This window comes from Hyperoodon ampullatus, assembly GCF_949752795.1.
Source record: "Hyperoodon ampullatus genome assembly, chromosome: 3".
In the NCBI taxonomy this organism is placed as follows: Eukaryota; Metazoa; Chordata; class Mammalia; order Artiodactyla; family Ziphiidae; genus Hyperoodon; species Hyperoodon ampullatus.
In genome coordinates this window covers 36,557,831-36,577,883 of record NC_136916.1, presented here as the reverse complement: position 1 = coordinate 36,577,883, position 20,053 = coordinate 36,557,831, and the positions used below count along the sequence as shown (strand labels likewise).

Here is a 20,053-nt window from a genome sequence, read left to right as displayed (position 1 = left end):
GAAGAAAACCGAGGCTCAGAGAGGTTAAATAAGTTGCTGGGTGACCTTGTAAGTCAAGCCCATCTGGTTCTAAAGTCCATGATGTCAACTGCTGTGTTGCCTTAGTGACCCGGCTACTTTGGCTGGCTGCCAGCTTATCAACAGTTTGCAGCCATCCAGACATCTGCTTTCCTACCTCCCCTGCAGTTGGGGTGCCCCACTGAGCACCAGGTTCTCTTTGGAGTCAGTCTGTGCCTTTTCACCCCAAGGAGGGCCCTGTGCATCACATTTGCTTGTGGCGTTCCGAAACACATGCAGTGTCTCTATGACCTTTCATTCTCATTGGGATTTATCTTGCCATTTGAAGATCATCATTTTGGTGAGGCTGTTCCAGAAAAAGTGGCCCAACCCTCACAGGGAACATGGTTCCCTCAGGGTCCAATATCTTCTGATCTCTTTTTTAAAGGTGTTTTAAAATAGTTGTGCTATCATTTGTTATCAGAAAATGCTTGCTGTAACAAGCACTTATCTGCTGGAGTGAATGCTCTACTGATCAAGTTAAACAGATAAGATCCCCACCCTTGTAGAAACTACAATTTAATACACTCTAAGGCTAGACAAATGACTAGTATTTATTTTCCAACTCCTTTATCTCTGTAAAATGATATGCCGAATTACTATAAGCTAATTGGTGTAGAAAGAGCTCTTCCCTTAACTTATGTAAACAGTCTGGCTTTTGAAAGCAGCTGTGGTTCAGCAAGTTCAACACACTTTGTCTTCCCAGAGACTGCAGAAAAACCCCTCTGCCTGCCCTGGTCATCACTGTGTATTCAGCTCTGGGCACACTTTCTTTTACTTGTTTTTAAATTATTTTTTTCATTTTTTGAAAAAGTTAATACACATACATGGTAAGACATCCAAACAATGCAAAAAGAGAATGCAATGAAAAGTAAGCTTCCCAATGGAGGTCAGCCTTCAGTTCCACATCCCCCTCTCCAGAATTAATCACTGTTTCTATATCTTATGTATCCTTCCTGAGCAATTCTATGCATTTACAAGTTTTAAAATATGTATATTTATATATCTATTTTTAATACAAATGGTAGCATTCTATACACACAGTGTTCTGAAGCTTGCTTTTTTTTTCACTTATATAATGGAGATTGTTCTAAATTCATCCAGTGGGTCAGTCTAATTCATTAAAAGCTCCTAGTACAGTTCCTTGTATACGCTAGTGGTTCAAAGAATGTTTGAATGACTGAATTAATGCATGCATGCGTGACTGAAAGAATCTGATTCAACCGGTAGCTACAAAGTTCTCTCAGGGTCTGATCTGAGACAGAATCTTCTGGATTCTGGAACATTTCTCCCTGTCTTTTCCAGGGGATTCAGGCTGTTGTCCAAAGCCTGACCTTTTCCACCAACAATTGCCACAGCAGTCTTAGAAACGGGGAGCCTTCAGTCCCTCTGGAGGAAAGAGCAGACTAAGACTCAAGTCCCAGTATGGGTTTGTATTTTTGTTTTAGGTCTCTATTTAAAATGCTTTTTTCTTGGGGAATTCCCTGGTTGTCCAGTGGTTAGGGCTCCACACTTCCACTACAGGGGTCTTGGGTTTGATCCCTGGTTGGAGAACTAAGACCTGCAAGCCGCGCGGTATGGCTGAAAAAAAACAACAACAACACCTTTTTCTTATTGGAAAATGATATAGCATTATTAGAGAAATAAAAAACATGCATATTTATAATCCCATCTTTGCAGTTGTTTTCATTTTTGCATATCATTTTCCAGTCCTTGTTCTGTTCACAACTGAGTTTATGGTATAATTATGATAATAACTGGTTAACCTCAAACATTTCTATATGACAGACATTATTGTCACATTCCTTCTCCTGTTTAGTCTCCTAACAGTCCTATGAGATAAATATCAATACTACTATTATTCTTTTGGAGGTTCAGAGTGGTTGACCCTAAGGCCATGGAACTAGTAAGGGGCAGATCTGAGATTAGTCAGGTGTGACTAGCACTGCACTGCCTCTGATTTTGTACCCTACTTTTTTCTACTTAACATTATGTCTGGACATTTTCCCTGTTTCTACATAGCCTTGAGAATAAACTCACTGGTAGTGTAATAGAATGAAGAAATCCAGTGACTAGAAATCAAGAGCCCTAGGTTCCAGTCTGGATTCTGTAACTAAGTTATTTGATCTCTCTTGGCCTCAGTTCTTGCATTTGTCAAGTTTTGGAGGTGGGGGAGTTTTATATTCCTGGGGATCTAGAATTGAACCTGGCTAGATTTTATCTTCTTGATCCTGTATATATTTATGTAAAAATAGAGGGGACTTTCCTAAAGGCAAGATCTCCTATTGAATTTCTTCCTTTGTTTAATTGTTTTATTTATTTATTGACTCTGGGCCTAGATATATACAAAAATGGAAGACCCCCCCCACTGGCCCCCTCCCCCAAGGCAATATCACTTTTTTTTTTTGCAGTACGCGGGCCTCTCACTGTTGTGGCCTCTCCCGTTGCGGAGCACAGGCTCCGGACGCGCAGGCTCAGCGGCCATGGCTCGCGGGCCCAGCCGCTCCGCGGCATGTGGGATCCTCCCGGACCGGGGCACGAACCCGTGTCCCCTGCATCGGCAGGCGGACTCTCAACCACTGCGCCACCAGGGAAGCCCGCAATATCACTTTTATTTGCATTTATTTATATTTAAATTTGCATCCCACTTCTGCTTTTTCAATTAGAATCCTAGTTCTTTTATGAGTAACTATTTCTTTTGGCTTTTGTCAAGCCTTTCCAAGTTTGAACTGTTTACTTTGTAATTCCAAAGCATCTTCAGATTCTTCTATTTCCCAGGTATCTATTCATTAGAGACCTAGGTACAGATGAATTCTTGAACTAGTTCATTGTGTCAAGTATTGGCCTTTTAACATGCTCTTATTTTTTATAATATTTACTATTATTTGCAAATTGAAATTGAGTTTTTAGTGCATGAATACTGAAAACTCAACAAATGTGTAATTGATTGTATGGAAAATGTGTCAAAAGGATACGATAAAGCCATTTAAGTCAATTCTAACTGGGAAAAGCCTCCACTGTAGTGAGTGCTCATGTGACAGTTGGGTCAGTAGCACCATCTCGTTTCATGGGTGGGCATGGTATTATTTATAGATAGATAGATATAGATAGACTAAAGTCTACTAGATATTACTTCTAAAACTTAATCCCATAGTCTTTGCCTGTATTTTGTGTGAAAACGGAGAAAGTTGATCATATCTTTGATGCTTGAAGTGAGTAATTTAGCTGCTCTTTGATATTTTAAACTAGGATGCTCCACTGTTTCCAGGCCTCCCTTTTCAGTTATAGCCCAGGGCACACTGTATACAATTCCTATTTTCCTCTGGGGTTTTCTAGTCCTTAGACCAAGTTGCTTGAAATTTTGCCCTAAGACCCATTGTGCATATAGACAAGGTTACATATTTTTGGTGTCTGAGGAGGAAGGTGAGTTCTGCTTTCTAAAGAAGCTCTTTGCCTGAGAAGGAGGTGTTGCATTTCTACCCTCGGCTGGATCTGAGGAGGATTTTGAATATGATTTTTAAATGGGGAGAAGGAGAACATGAGGTGAGGGGAGTGGGGAGGTGATGGTAAGGAAAGGCACAGAAAGTTGTGAAGGAGCAGGCAGGAGAGTTAGAACAGGCAGAGAGTTTAGAACCTGGAAATAACACTTGACTTTTAGGATGGGTGATGCTGGTGGTGGTGGGGTTAGAAAGTAGGAGTAGCTGATTAGGAGGAAGTGTGGCAGGTGCTAGCAAAAATGGAGGCAGTGGCTTGGTTTGTCAATGGCATCCCTTGGGTTGAGCAGTAATTGCAGCAACTGTTGACAGGAGGTATTGGCATGTTTTAAAGAATGAGAAGATATAGCTGTTGTGGAAAAGGAGGGCCGGCTGAGATACAGAAGGACCGTTAAAAAAAGACTTGAAAGAAAGGAAAAGGACCAGTTCACTCTGCAAGAAGACCCGGAGAGGCCTGGGCTGGGATGGTGTCTTTCTAAGAATGTGGAGTTTGTGTCCTGGGCCTGACCACCTAATTGCTGCCCCCTGACCACAGAGTCACCCTCTCATGTAATGGTAACTTTATTCTGGAAAGGACCTACATTTGAGGCAGAAATTCCTGGCCCCTCTAATCGGATGTTGAATCAGAATAGGTGGACTGGGGAGGGCACCTGGCTAGGGCAGCTCTACACTTGAGTCCCAGATTCCCTGTCCAATCAAACCAGAATCAGGAGTGGCTTCTTGTTGCCAGTAATCCTTTAATTGGTGTCCACTTACCCCAGCACAGCTGTGGCCACATCTCCAATCCCTGGAGTGCCAGAGTGGCCAGCTCATCCCAGAGCAGCAGGACCTAGAGTCTCCACCCTCCAGGATTAGGGACTCGGCTGCCTTGGGCTGGGAGCTGTGGGAGCTATCCGAGGGAGGTCAGACAAGCAGTCTAGAGCACTGCCGATTGGCTGACAGGAAGGGCAGAAGTTTCCTACAGGAGGGCAGGGCTGGCAGAGATCTAGGGCTTTGTTGAACTCAGGGCTGAGACCTTTAAAACGAGTGGAATCAAGAGAAGGAAAAATAGAGCAAACTGGGGGGATGGACATGTGTTTGATTAACTTACTATGCTACTAATGACTTGCACTGAGATGGGCCATAGGTCTGGGGAGCTTTGATAACTGGTGTGGAAGCTGACAATGCTTCATAAGGAAGGTGTCATTGACCTCTGACCTCAATTCCTGTGCCAAAGCTTGTGAAAAAGGGTACTTCAGCCTGAGTCCACATAGGTGCCAGAAAAGCAAAATAAGATCTTGAAAGTCCACTGACCAGGGTGAGGTTGATGATAGTTGTACTTTCCCTTGAAGAGCTCACCTGTGAAGTGTGACATTCATGGCACAGTAGCTTAAGGTGGACATTGGCAAAGTGGACATGTTCAGAGAGGACCATCCAGCTTGGTGCGGGACCCTCAGTGCCATTTCACTCAAGGCGCTCTTGAAGGAACTTGAGGTTCCATCATGAAAAGAGATGTTTCATGATCACTTTTTTCATACCTTTGCAGGGCTATTATATCAAAAAGGAGTCTAGATTTCCTCTGTGTGGCCTCAGAAGGCAGAACAGAATTAGACTCCATAAAAGGAAGGTCCTCCTAAAAATAAAATGGGCCACCTGGAGGAGTAGCATATTTCTAATCCCTGGAGATGTCCATACACAGTCTGGGGGGACCCCCAAGAGAAGTGTCCTAGAGAGTGCTGAGGCTTCACAGTGGCAGGACAAGGCTAGAGGTGGAGGCCAAGTTCTCTTCCTGCCAACCCTGAGTGGTCCCTGCCCCCATTTCCTCCCCTTCTCACAGCTGAGGCCACATGTGCTTCCACTCAGACTTCTTCCTACCCCCGGCCAGGGACCTCTTCTCACCCCTAGGAGCTCCATGGTGACACTCAGGCACTGGCATCTGGCCACTCTTGTTGGGCAGGCCTGGCTCTGACGTCTGCTTCAGCTCTGGTCGTGGGGACGCTTCTGCTTTGTTCAGGAGGCCAAAGTTTGCACTTTATCACCCAATTCTGGTAACCCATTACTGCTTGAAAACGTGACTGGTTTCCTTTGATCTCTTTTGAGAAGTAAAGGTAGTAAAGGGAAGTGAAGATAAGGTAAATATTTCAGGGAAAACAAACATGTGATCATCCTCACAGGTTGTGAGGAAGGAGGCCGGGCAGGGGAGGACAGGAAGAGCTGATAGAGCAGAAGTTTGAGCGCCTTGGAAGGAACAGTATACATCCTGAAGCAGAGGTTAGTGCAACTCAGAAATGATATAGATAGCCTGTCCTCCTTCAAAGTGGAAGTTCTCACCAATGGTCTCACTTTTCCCTGTATTTTGAAGGAATAGTTGACCACTGCAAGCGAGAAAGGCAAGGGGAGGTTGGAATCTTGTTTGGAACAGTTGCTATAGGGAAAGGAAAAGGTCAGATTGGGGAAACGTAAAAGGATTGCCAAGCTGCCTGAGATCGGACTCTGGTTGGAAACCAGAAATGTTGGCCAGCCTCAGAGCAAGAAGCCCACAGCCAGACTCCAGGTTATGAACCAGGAAGGCAAACTTAGTAGAAGGTCAAGGGGCAAGTGAAATGAGATCCCTGAGGAAAGTATAGTTGTAGTTAAAGTTATTGTCCACTCTACACTGTGTCTGTGTGTAGATGGGGATGGGATGGGCATCATAAAGAAGTCAGGAAGGAACTCATGAGCGGAGAAGTTATGGGGGAGTTGGAGTCTGGAGTTGCCCTAAAGCTGAAGGCAGGCTTGGTACATGGAAGGCTAACAGGATGGCATTTTAGAGGTGGAGAAATTCCTCTGACGAGGTTCAAGTGGTGGACATTTGATGGGGTTGCTAAAGGGAGGGGTGGTGAAGGTCTCTGAGAGGATGAAGCCAATGGACCTGCTGCCAGGTTGTTGGCTGAGTTATTAGAGAGGCAGGGGACCAGATCCTGCTGCACGGTGGCACTCAGTGTGAGGTGGCCTGAATTCAATAAGTTCAGGTAGAAGATGATGAGAAATGTGGAATGGAGTCCTGATAGCTAATAAATATGAGGTAACGTATGCCCTTGGTCAGTGCTTCAAAGGAGGGTGGATTGTTCCCTTGGAATTTTGTTAGTATTAGAAGAGAGAGAGCTGAGTAGGAAGGGCAGGGATGGGACTAATTCAAAATAAAAGTCATGTTCAAACTCATCCAGACCTTGATGAGAGGAGCTAATGTAGTTGAGTCAGAATGTTCTGGGAGACCCTGTCATAGTCTGAGAGTAGCTTTCCTTGTTACGCTGAGCTAAGGATGTTAATTAACCATAGCCCAAGATTTTCTTACCACGGGCACCCAGTTTACTCTGGGGCCCCAGGAAGCTCAAGACAATCGGGGGAGGGGATCCTGGCACCAGTAGCAAGTTCCTACAATGCTGCATCAGTACTCCTATTTAATAGCAAACACTGACTGCCTTGTATTATGGTTATTTCCAAACACAGAACCACAGCATGCGCTCCTCTGCGCTCTCATGTGCAAACCTCTATTAGAGGATTGATGGCGATTCTGTTTTAATTTTCTGTCTTTCTTTCAGGCTTGAGAGGTTCTCAAGGGTAGAGACTATAACATTCATTTCTGCACCCTCAGTACTGCCATAATGCCTGGCGTGTAGTAGTCAGCAGTGAGACTTAATAAATACTTGCTGAATCAACAGCTATGACCTTCAGGATCATAAAGGATCATGACCTCACTCCTGTTAACAAAGGAGAAAGATAAAGCTCAGGGATGGTGAGCCACTTGCCCAAGGTCACACAGCCACTCAGTGGAAGAGCAGGATTACAACCTGAGTCTCTGGATTTCTAGCCTAGTTCTTGTTAAACAACACTTTACATATCCTCTCTCTCCTGCTAGGCAGTAAATCCAGGAAAGAGACCGTGCCTTTTCCATCTCTCCATCCTTGAATGCCTTGACACTCCTTACTCAGCTGTGCCTGTATCATCATGAAAGTCTGCTTGTTAAGTTGGCATATAGCAAGAAGCTGGGAAGGACAGATTATACAATGGATGACAGGAGCAGAATTCAAAAAGAGATAAGAAGGAAAGGGAATGTGTGATGAAGAACATGAGATTTAACTTTAAAAAAAAAAGGTGAAAGTTTGCACTTAGGATATAAAAAGACTTTACAAGCAGGAGTGGGAAAGACTTAGAGGAACAGTGGTTCATGTTGAAAATTTACAGGCTCTGGATCAGTGAAATAATTTGGCTGCCAAAAAGGTTGTTGCTGGGACTTCCCTGGTGGCGCAGTGGATAGAATCAGCCTGCCAATGCAGGGGACACGGGATAGATCCCTGGTCCGGGAAGATCCCACATGCTACAGAGCAACTAAGCCCGTGCACCACAACTACTGAGCCTGCTCCCTAGAGCCCGTGAGCTGCAACTACTGAGCCTGCAAGCCGCAACTACTGAGCCCATGTGCCACAACTACTGAAGCCTGCGCACCTAGAGCCCGTGCTCCACAACAAGAGAAGCCACCATAATGAGAAGGCGGTGCACCGCAACGAAGAGTAGCCCCCACTCGCCACAACTAGAGAAAGCCCGCATGCAGCAACGAAGACCCAAGGCAGCCAAAGGAGAAAAAGAAAAGTTGTGGCTAATTGTGTGGAGCCCAGACCCAGAGAGGTGCTAATTCAATCGTGGGCTGCTCTGGTTTGACCTCTGTGGGGGTATGTGTCTAACATTTTCAAAAGGAAATTGATGAATTGGAGAGTCACTGGGGTAACTAGCAGCACCATATCCACTGTCATGAGAAATGGCCTGAAAGGGAATTCTAGCTTCTTCATTGTACTAGGCAAGGCCTTCAGGATCTGGCCTCTGCCTAATTCACTTCCTCTCTGTTTGCTCAAGTCCTTTACACTTGAGTGACATGAATGCCAAGCTGCTTCACACCTCCATATCTTTGTGCATACTATTCCCTCATCTGGAATATTCTGTCCACCCGCCCCCACCCACAAGAGTCTATTTGTGAGTGCCTACACAATTATCAAAACCCTTCTTCAGCTTTAGTTTCTTCCTTGTAAACTGTCCTAACCAAATCCCCAGACAGAACTAACCACTCTTTCTTCTATACTTTATGCTCCCCTATGCATGGCTTTATAATTGTACATTTCACCTTGCATTGTATTTTACTTATATTCCTGTCTCCCCTATGAGACCATAAGATTCTTGAAGGCACAGATCCTGTGACCCTTGCCTCTAGCACATGTGCTCTAGCCTGATACATGGGTAATCACTTAAACAAATGAATCAAAACTCCAAGCAGGCTTTCAGATATGTGCAGGACTGTCCTGTAGACAACTGAAGAGATTTTAATATGCCCACCTCCAGAGAGCCAAGAACAAGGATGAATGGGGGCATGTGGTCAAATTTGGCAAATTTGGGCTCATTAGAAGACAAGCCTTTAGTACTGGTTAGGACTCTTAGATTCCACTAATAGAAGCCTAACTTGAATCGGCTTGAGCAAAGGGAGAACTTTTGGGGTATGGATTCCAGGAAATGGTTGAACTGCCAAACTGCAGGAAGGCCATGGACAAAGGCGGATCACAGGAACACTTGCAACAAGGCACCTGAAAGCCATCAGGACGCTGTACCCCTTGCCTTTGCTTCTCTCTGTGTCAGCTTCCTTCTTCCTCACTACAGACTGGCCTCCTCCACACAGCAAGAAACATGGCTGCTAAAAGCTGGGACCTTGCAGCTCACAGCTTTCCACCACAGAGGGACAGGTTTTCTTTCCCAATTCCAGGTGAAAACATTTTGGTGAAGAACCTTGATTGACACAGCTTGGGTCTGATGCTTGCTTCTGTAGTCAGGGAGATGGGTACCATGAATAGACTGGCTTGAGTCAGAAGGGAGGGTGCGGGGAGTGGGGGAAAGGGAACATGTAGGATCAAGGCAGTTGCTACTGGAACCACACAGTGAAAGTGAAGGAAGAGCCATTTCCAAAAGGAGTGGGGATGTGAGTGTAGCTTCTATAACAGAGGGGTTGTACTCCTTTGCTCCAACTTTCCTTCTTTCTTTCTTTCTGGTTGCATTGGGTCTTTGTTGCTGCGCACGGGCTTTCTCTAGCTGCGGCGAGCAGGGGCTACTCTTTGTTGTAGTACACAGGCTTCTCATTGAGGTGGCTTCTCTTGTTGTGGAGCACAGGCTCTAGGTGCATGGGCTTCAGTAGCTGTGGCACTCGGGATCAGTATTTGTGGCTCATAGGCTCTAGGGCGCAGGCTCAGTAGTTGTGGCACACGGGCTTAGTTGCTCTGCGGCATGTGGGATCTTCCCGGACCAGGGCTCGAACCCGCGTGCCCTGCATTGGCAGGCGGATTCTTAACCACTGTGCCACCAGGTGAAGCCCTCCAACCTTCTAATAATTATAACCATCCAGCTCCAGGTACTTTCTGGATGCTCTCAAGGATGTAGGAGACGAACGAATGGGTAAACAGACTGTGGTCATTCTCAATATTTACAACCAGGTTTACACAGTGCTTAGAATTTTGCTCTCAGAAATTGTTGAATGATTGTTTTTCTGGGCATTAGGACTCAGCCCATTTCCCCCTTGGGTGCTGGGAAATCGAGACTGAACAGGGTGGAGAAGGAGGTTCAATTATTCTAGAGGTGTTTACTGAACCCCTAATCTACTAGATAATGGAGAGGAACATTCTGAGGAGTACTGGCCTTCTCCGGAACTGAGGTCACTTATGCAGGTATGTGGGTTTGGGTTTGTCTAAGTGCTGGATCAACAGCCACTGGCAAGGCCAGGGTCAGTCAGGGCTGCTGCCAGCAAGAGGGGCGGGTCCCTGGCTCCCTGGTCTCCCACTGGATCCAGGCCCCCAGGTTCCGAGCAGCTTTTCCGCCCCCTCGCGCCCCCGGCCCCCGGCTTCTTTGGCCTTCCAGGGCTTTGGGTCGCACACCCCACGCAGCTCCTTGGGTACTTCTGCACCTTCCCCTTGGCAAAGGCCGAAGAGCCCGAGCTTCCACACCTGCGAAACGGGGTGCGAGCAGGAAAGGAAGGTTGGCAGGAAGCCTGGGTCCTAGGGACCTGGTGAGGGGCATATGCTTGGTCTCCTTTCAAGAACCGCACCCCCTTTCCCCTCTAGCTCCGGGAGGCCTCCCCGGGCAGCTGGCCCCGACGCCAGGGCGGCTGCGGGGGCGGAGGGGGCGCTCCACACACGTCGGGCAGTGGGCTGAGGGAAGGAATAGACGGACCCTCGGGCAGGGCCTGGCGGGGCTGACGAGGCCCCCGCGGCCCGGCGCCCCCCGGCGCCTCGGAGGCCGCGCTGGCCGGGCCGGGGGAGGGACAGCAGCAGGTGACGACGGCCCGGCCCGCGACTATAAATAGGGGCGCGCGTCTGCCGCGGGCGGGAGCGGCGGCCGGCGGCGCGGGCCTGGCGGGCGGGGGGCCTGGAGAAAGGGCAGAGGCCGGCGGCGGGCGCGGGCCGGCAGCAGCATGGGGTCGCGGAGGGCCCCCGGCCGCGGCTGGGGTTCGGGCGGACGGTCTGGGGCGGGGGGCGACAGCGAAGACGATGGGCCCATGTGGATCCCCAGCCCCGCCAGCCGCAGCTACCTGCTCAGCGTGCGGCCTGAGACCAGGTGAGTCGCGCCCTGGGGGCCTGGCCGGGCCGGGGCGGCGCGTGGGGAGGGCGAGGGCCTTCGGATGGGCCCCTGGAGCGCGGGCCCGAGGCCTGGGGACACAGTCAGGCCGGCCCGGCCCTCACCGCCCCTCACGGCCCCTCACGGCCCCTCACGGCTCCCCTGACCTCTCATGGCCCGTGGGCCTCTAGCCTCCGGCAATGCGAGGCTCTGGGGACGAGGAAGGCCCTACTTTGGGGTGATTTCACAGGGGCCTGAAGGCTCTCCTTGTCTCCCCTACCTCACTCTCGCCCCTCGCTCAGCTACTCCCGGGCCTTGGATTCCACAGCTTGCGATAAGGAAAGCCACAGAGGCTGACATTCCTGCCGGCTGGAAGGGAGGGGGAGAACATTCTCGGGGGTGGGCAGGGGAGAGGAGGAGGTGGGGGGCGCTAGCGGCACTGCCCTGAAGGGGGCTGCTTAGCCCCGGATTCAGCGGAAAAAATAAACTCTGCAGAGAAGGGTCTTCCTCTGGGCCCAGGACTTTGGTCTTCCCCGGGATCTCGGTGGGGGCTGGTGAGGTGAAGGGGTTGCTCGAGGTGCTGGTCGGCCCCGCCTGAGGATTCAGAGCTTGTGGCTCTGAGGAAGCCAGTTTCCCTGCCCAGTCTGGGGGACTGGGATGCCAAGGGAACGGGCCGAAATGATGAGCCCTTTACTTCTCTTCCAAGAATTAAAGAGGTGTGGATGCTTTGTCTTGGGAGCTAGGCTACCCACCCGTGTAAAGACTTGCAGACAATAGAGGGGCATTTTGGCACTCAAAGGCACCCAGACACACAGGGACACGTTCATTACCATGGAGACGGACACTTCCTGTCCCCTCTGGACAGCTTCGTTCCCCTCCAACTCTGGAGTCTATTCCAAAGGGAATTGTGATGGTTGGCTATTGGGTTAGTGGTTGTGTCCCAGCCCCAGAACTTGTCTTACCGTAGGTTACACAGAAAACAGCCAGTCCTTTGAGAAGCTGTCTGGAGACTTCTTGTCCTCCGTTCTTAAAACAGCACAAAAACAGACATCAAGGACATTCAGGAAAAGTCCCAGGCACTTCCTCGTGGATTGGCTGAGTTCTGTTGACCTTGGAGTTGGAAAAGTTCAAATGTAACCGGAACCGGTTTCTGCATAAAACTCGTCAAATGGTGTCACATGTCTGGGGCAGGGCTGAGGGCTGGTGTTAGTGATTGAGTCAGACTCGACAAGGTCCCTGGCTGCCAGAAAGAATGCCCCTTCCTCCTAGCCACTGGCTCTATGGAAAAACTGGAATGACATTTGTATATTTACTCCAGTCCATGGTGAAGCTGACTGCCTTCCAGGAGCCTCACGCTTGTCTCACACTTGTCACAGTGATTTGTCTGGACTTTGCCTCCTGTGTCTGGCCTTTGTCAATACCAGTGGAACAAGGAGAAGCGGGAAGCAGGGCCCTTCTCAGAGACAGCATTGGGGTGGCTTGAAAACCAGGCAGAATTGGGAGGGCAGGGGATCTGGGCTATTAGGAAAAAGGCTGGAGAGTGGACACACGTCCACTCTCCAGCTGCCACCTGAGAAGTTGTATGGTAGATACAATTGCACATGTGATGAACGCAAAGCAGTGTGTCAGCCTGAGAACTGCAAGTGGGTTAGAAATGTCTGGCTTAAGTCCCTTTGGACCTAAGTGAGAATGTTCTTAAATGGAGACTCTTTTCATCAAGTGTTTGGAGGGGCAGGGCTGGGGCCTAAAAGAGTTCTTAACGATACCTTCATTAAGAGAGAGGGTTTTCTAGCCCAGGACTGTGGGCTGTGGTTTTGCCTCTGCCAGCTGGCCACAGACCCCCGCCCCGCCCCCGGTCCTGAGGGACAAAGAAGGCTAGGTTTCTCTTACCTCTGGAAAAACCTCTGGCCAAAGAGGGGAGACTGCGAAAGTGAATGGGGCTGTGTTGGGTACTTGGGGCGGAGGCAGTTCACAGCTGTCTATCAAGGCCTGATTCCTGTGTTAGAGCAGGCAACCATAGAGTCTTCTGTCTCTCAGAGCAACCTGACTGCCTGTGGGTGTGGGAAGAGGGCCCAAGAGATGGAGGAGAAAGAGGGTCCCTTGAGGACTTTGCCGGTTAACCCTGGCTCCAGCCTAGATGAGCCCTGACTATCCAAGAATTCTGATCGAGAGGCAGGTTCTGTCCCACTCACTCTTGACTTCAGTGTTTTCGGGTCTACCTTGATCACAGAGCTGGTGAGTCATCATTCTCATGGGACCTTGGGAGGGTAAGCTGCCCCTGGGAGCCGATGGACAGCTGGGCTGTGAGCCAGGCCACCAGAAGCCTTGGCCCATGTCTAGACCCGTCTTCCTGTGCATACCTTTCCTTCCTCCAACCCTGGAGGGATTTCCAGTCCATAGTCAGCTCAAGGATATTTCCAGTACCCCTGGGATCAGAGGTCCAACATGCAAGTAATCCCCCCAAACTGTAGGCCCTCCCTCCTAGGGCATCCAGCCTCTAGGACCTCACCCCTATAGGAAGGTGGGGCATGGGTAAGCTAGAGTAGGTTAAGGAACCAGTCGGGTGGATGCAGTTAGTACTAACTTGCTTCCGAGGGACACTTGGAATTTCCAGAAATCTCTGACCCCTCATTTCTTGGACGCTCTGGTCCAAGTGGGCTCAGAGGAGCAGCAGAGCCCATGATATTTGCTATAGCTTTGTGACACCTCTTCTGTTCTGCTTGGGTCAGGCAGGTTGTCTAGGGCTTTCAGGGAAACTGAGGCAACAGGCCAGGGCTTTCTGAGGGCCTTTTATGTCCCAGAACATATGAAAGCCAGGAAGGATGGGAGGCCCCAGCTACCAGCGCCAATCCTGGTCCCCCGCGCTGCTGCCCCCTCTCCCCGCAGGCCTACTTTTCTCCTTTATGAAGAGACCTTTCCTTCCTGGGTCCTGAATTTCCATTCTAAGAAATGAAGGTATCATTAAGAACTCTTTTAGCCTTTCTACCCCAACATTTGATGCCTCTAATTCTGACCCACTCACAGTCAGTAAATGGGGAGCTCCCTTCCTGGGTGAGAGCCCTGAACCTACCTCTGGCCCAGTCAGCAGCGCACAGGCACCTTCTGAAGACAAGGTGCCTCCACAGCCCAGGACTCCTCCTGACATGGCTAATTATGTAAGGGTGAGGCCTAGAGAAAGCAGGGTGATGGAGCCAGGGAGCAGAGCATCACCACCAGCCCTAGAGAGAGCCAGGGAGGGGCCACTCTCCCAGTTCAGACCCTTGCCCACTTGCAGGGGGAACCTATCGTTTTCTGTCTGAATTAGAGAGCTGATTTTCTGCCTCTCCTTCCTAGGGAAGAAATCCAGACCCAACAAAGGGGAAACCTCTCCACTCTGAGGAGAAAAGCAAAGGAAGTTCATGGTCAGGAAAGAATGGAGTTGGGTAGTGCCTTGAAACCATGGGAGGTGTGCCCTCTTGGCCTCCAGAGGATTTTTTAAAGCTGTGAGCAAAGGCAGCTGCATTCTGGAGCAGCAGCTCCCTCTGGGGGGCAGGACCCTTCCAGGTTGAAAGAAATACTTCCCTTCTCTCCCTCCCTCCTCTTCCCTCTTTCTCTCTCTTTCTTCCATAAAACAGAGGTTGAAGACCCACTGTATGCCTAGCACTGTGCCAAGAGCTACAGAAGCGACAAGAGCTAGGTTTGAAGGCCGGGTAGGCAGGATTTAGATGAGCAGAAAGAAAGAGGGAGGGCTTTCCAAGCAGAGAGGACAAAAGTGAAGTCTCAGAGACCAGGAATGGACCTGTCCATGCCAGTTAGGCGACAGGTCTGGTTACAGTGGAACCTGAGTATTGGGAAGTAGAGAACCGTGTGTGATGGGGTGCGAGTAGGTGAGGGAGGGGCCTTAACTGCCCAGTCAAGGAGTTGAGACTCAATATAATGCACAGTGGGGGGATTGTAGCTTTTTTTTTTTTTTTTTCAGAGAGGTGGTGTGATGAGGGGTGAAGGAGAAGGGTATGGTGTGCTCATCCAATATGGAGCCACGAGGGTCTAGATCAGAACACAGCAGCAGGAATAGAAAAGGAGAAAGAAGGGCCTAGAATTATGGACTAACTGGACTTGGGAGGGAGAAGGAGGAGTCCAAAATGGCAGATTTACAGCTTCAGGAGAGTGCTGGTAGTATCCACAAACCCAGGAGCACTGGAGTGGAAGCCATGTTTTGGGGTAGAGGTTGAGTGTGGGTTTTTTGGTTATAAAGATACAGGCTGTCAGTGGTCAGAGATGCACACAGAGTTCCATTGAGCAGACTGGACTGCTGATAACGAAGGGAGAGCTATTCTCATGGTGGGGATGGACTGAAGGGAGTGAGTGTGGTTGGGTGGCCCCTGAGATCTCCCAGAGAGCAGTGGAAGATCGTGGCCCTAGACTCCACTGGAGATATTTGTGTTAGGAAAAGTGGAGGCAGAGGCAAAAGTTGACTCATATCAAGTGGGCTGGATCTCCACTAAGGGGCAGCTCTGTGTGAGTCCTCACCCCTCAGTGGCCTACACAGCCCCTAGCTGGTGTCCGCTTTCAGCTGCCCCGGGGCAGGAGGGATGATCAGGGCCTCTGAGTGTAAAGGGCCTTGTGCTGGTCTGACCAAACTGGGTGCCTCCTGGCTCCTGTTGAATTAACTGCTTTGTTCTTCTCCTCTTCTTCACTCTCCCAGCTGGTTTGCCTTGTGTGATCTTTTTAACCATACTTTAACATATTAATGGGTGTTCTCCAAGCCACCTGTCTCCTTCCCAGCCTGTGAGGGGATTTCCAGGAACGGAGGCTCTTCTCCCCATAAAGGCAGACGGTTGAAGCAGGAGCTGCCCCCAAGCTGGCGTGCTGCGGAGTGGGGAACCCTGCCAGGAAGCTATAAGTGATTCAAGGACCTGGGACACACCTTTCTCAAAGCTCGGCCCCTGGGGGCCTTCCTCCTGCCTAACCATTTCCCTGGACTCTGTTGCATTTAACGAGCTCTTGGTTTCAGATACATTGTGTCGGGTGGTGAGGCCACTTGCTAACTGGAGCAGGCCAACTAAGACAGCTGGTCCCTTTTAATAGAAAAGCCCTTGGGCCCCAGATGGTGGCCGATTAATACTTTGCCGACTGTCGTTGATTTCTCCTCCTCCTCTCCTTGCTTTTTTGACCTAATGATTCCATTTGCTGTTTTTGCTTAGCTTATCAAGCAACTGGTTGTCTCACCCCAGCTCTGGAAGGTAAACACACCATTGCATTACATTTCTCTGACTGCTTTTTTTCTTGTGTCTGGGCATTGAGGGGCCTCTGGGTGACTGCTTTTGCACTAACCAGGCTGCATGGGGTGAGGGGAAGGTGGAGGGTGGTTGGGGAGGGTGTGAGAGGGCACTCACATGAGCATGGGTCTCACAGGGGCCAGAGTTGATGCCTGCATGCACCGTCTGAAAGGGGTGCTGGGACCCAGAAATAGGCAAGGGTCCCTGAGATGCCTGCAACTGTATCTCTGTGCCCCTGGGAGAGGCACCATGGGACCAGAACAGAGAACCACCAGTCATGTGCCCCATTTCTCCCCCCATCCTAGGCTTTCATGGTTCTTGTAACCACGTATCTAGGTTTGACACCTTATTGTTTATCTTCTAACCATGGCTACTTCCTTAAAAAAATTTTTTTTTTCTCAGTCCCATAAGCTCTCCTTCTGTCATCTCTTTCTCCCAATTTCCCTCTCCTTTGGCTCCTCTCCACCTCTGCAGACTGTGAACCCTGTAAGGTCAGGGAATACCATGTTACTGTATTCTTGCATTAACTTGTTCTCTGAATCTGCTTCAGAGACAGATCGGAGCCTGAACAGGCCCACGGTCCGGGTTTGCCTGTTGAATGACTGTCCTCTTGCCTCCTTAGCTGGGGACAGCTCTCCACCCCTGGCTGAACTGACAATTATGATCAAAATGGGAACGTTTCCTGGCTACTTCCAACCGCTTGGGCCTCATCCCCGATTCTGGTAGATTTGCGGAGAGTTGGCTACAGTTTCTTTACACAGAGAAAGATTTCTGCATAGCTAACTGGTTTTGGAATAGCTAATAATTAGTGCCTACCATGTACGTTTCCTGTGATAGGCAAGAATACTGAGAGACCTTTGTTCTGGGTGGCTCACAGTCTGAAGGGGTAGAAGAGAGGGTATCACAACTAATTCAAAGCAGAGTGTGGTAAGTGCTCAAAGAGAGAGGGTCTTGGAAGTCTATTTAAAGCAAGGTAAATAACCAAACCTAAGGGCAAGGTTAGGTTCCTTTGAACGTGTTGAAAACCAGTGGTGATTCTGGTGTTCTACAGAGACACATGATTAGGCTGTGATATCCTTATGAAGTCACAGAATTAGAAGGACCTGGAAGTGTCAGGGTGGGACCAGACCATTTTCAGATGCATGGACTTCCTGGCTTTCCAGGGCACAGGAAGCAGCAGACTCAGAGTCCATCCCATGTCTGAGTGGTTTGGAAAATGGGAACAGAAAGTGGGTGACATTCAGTAGAATATGATAGTATATGCAGTGACTCTCCCTGTCCCCCCAAATGTACCCCAGATCCACTCTCCCAGAGGACATTCTTCTAACTATACTTTTCAGCAGTTAATATAGTTAATAATATAGTTAGGACCTAGTCTGGAAAGTTTGAGAAGATAAGCATTCTTTCTTATTCAAAAAAAGTAATGAAATAACATAACTACCTGTTGTTGAATATCTAGTGTGAGCACTGCAAATTTTCTTAAAGCATAATTTTCCTGTTTTCTCACTTACCCAGTAGCTTATTTTCTTAGATTTGCCCAAGCAGCTTCATCCCTAAGAGTCTAAGCTGAATATGAGATCCAGGCTCATGTTCATGAGTAGGGTAGGATTCAAATTATGTAGGGAGGACATAATTAGGTATGTTTTGAATTCGTTGCAAAATCATAGAAGTCTGATTACTTTTGGCATGGCACTTTCTTTTAGAAGCTGTTGGTTGGGATTTGGTATTCCCCAAAGTCAGAAATTGCTGCTAGTATGAGAGCAGCAAGAAACGTTTTCAGATGTAATTCCCGAGTGTCAGGGAGTTGATAGTCTAGGTCCTGAAGGGCCCTCTATTTTGAATGGATTAAAAGGGAAAGGAAAGGACAGTAAGTTGTAAGAAGACAGTTCTTACAACCATCTAATAGGTTACTTAGGTTCCAGGTGAGAGTGTGGCCGGGGAGTGTTATGGCAGCCTTAACTGCAGTCCCGACTCAAGGGTTCAGGCATGTGAGAAGTTGGGATGCCCTTTCTGGGTAGTCTTTGTGGGGGAGGACTCCTGTCAACTGCTCAAAGGCCCAGGCATCTGCATTCCTGTACAGAAACCATGGCTGGACCCCCTCAGTCCAGAAGTCTTACTTGATTCTAGATACTCTTCCTGGGATGTGACCTTTCTCCTCAAACTCAAGTCCAGAATGATAACCACAGAAATGATAAATTGAATGTGGGGCCCTCCCCACAAAGTAGGGTTTAGCTCCTATTTGCTTGTGTTCCCACAGACTCTTACCTGCCCCTGGTGGAGAGATTACAGGCAGACACACACTGCCTGCGGGCGACTACCCCCTCCTCTGAGGCTCAGAGAAAGGCAGCTCTGAATGATTTGTCTTCCCCCCAACACAGTTTCTCCTGCTCCCCTTCACATTACCCCTTGCAGTCCTCCCTGCTGCTCACAAGAGGGCGTGTGAGTTGGGAGGGGGAGGAGGGCTGGGCACGGCTTGTGCACCACACAACCTGGCTATGTGGTTACACGTCACGCCTAGGAATGCACTGTGTCTCTGCTGGCCCATGGAAGGGTTTGGCATGGTGGTTTGCTCATGTGTGCAGGCAGGAGAGGACTGTAAATGCTGAGCAGTGCTGGTGAGTCTGTGCTGGACTCAGTGAGCGCACAAATGCCCCTGAGTTCTGGAAGATGGACTATCATGAGGGAACTGGAAGCCCTGGCTTTTGCAGTGGTGGATCTGTTTGTGATTTGGCGGTCTTGCTGGTTGGTCCTGGAGCTGCCAGCCATGTATTCACTTGAGCATGTGGATCTAAGTGGGGAGCAAGGGAGCCATGACTGGCTTTCCACTGGAAGTCCATAGCCCTCTTTAGGCTGAGAATTCATTTGAGACTTTCTTTTCTGATACTCCTAGGAGCTAGAGGCCACCATTGGGTCTAGACCCCTGGCATTGACCAGCTTATTCTTTGTCTACTATGGGCCTATGCTCACAATTTCAGGGGCTTTTCTTCTGAGCCTAAGCTTTAGGAGAGGCCCCTGAGCTCCTAGGGCCTATGTATACATGGGGTTGGCTGGCTTTTCCCTCTGTGGCATGAATGGAGGCTCTGCTTTGCTGGGGTCTGCATCTCTGAGGCTGGGCCTATCCATGTGTGTGTCTCCCCCATGCACGAGCTTCGCTGGATATGAAAGGTGGAGTGTGAAGCAAGACTCCACAATAAGGATGGAATGGGGGTGCCAGGACTGGTGGTCTGGCATGCTCAGGAGTCTGGTCCATGGCCAGATGCTGCCTACTGTAATGGGTCTAGGTCAGGATCCCATTCAGCCCCTTGGTAACTTCCCTGCTCCCAACCTGGCCAAGAGGCCTAGGCTCTCTGGAGGAAAGACTTGCCCAGGTGCTGGAGCCATGGCCACGAGATGACGGATGGACATGGTAAGATTTAAGCTGCCTTGGACACCAGGGTGTGGCATAATGCGGTGGAGGTGGGAGAAAGGCTGCTCTGAATAGTTCTTTGCCTTTCCTAGGAGCACCTTCTGCTCCATCATTGCTCAGCTAACAGAGGAGACCCAGCCGCTATTTGAGACCACTCTCAAGTCCCGGGCTGTGTCTGAGGACAGCGACGTTAGATTCACCTGCATCGTCACAGGTAATGAGGACATCTGTATGAT

General features: G+C 49.3%; 1 protein-coding gene across 1 annotated transcript in view; it reads left to right on the top strand.

Annotated features, from left to right (window-relative positions):
- Window positions 1-11,010: 11,010 nt before the first annotated feature.
- ALPK3 (alpha kinase 3) overlaps window positions 11,011-20,053 on the top strand; it is a gene marked incomplete at both ends in the record, with an annotated part of 46,943 nt that continues 37,900 nt past the window's right edge. Inside the window, 3 exons of the mRNA XM_079699790.1 lie at window positions 11,011-11,153; window positions 16,337-16,375; window positions 19,910-20,031. Of these exons, the coding sequence (XP_079555916.1) occupies window positions 11,011-11,153; window positions 16,337-16,375; window positions 19,910-20,031 (304 nt within the window). The remainder of the gene's footprint in view (window positions 11,154-16,336; window positions 16,376-19,909; window positions 20,032-20,053) is intronic.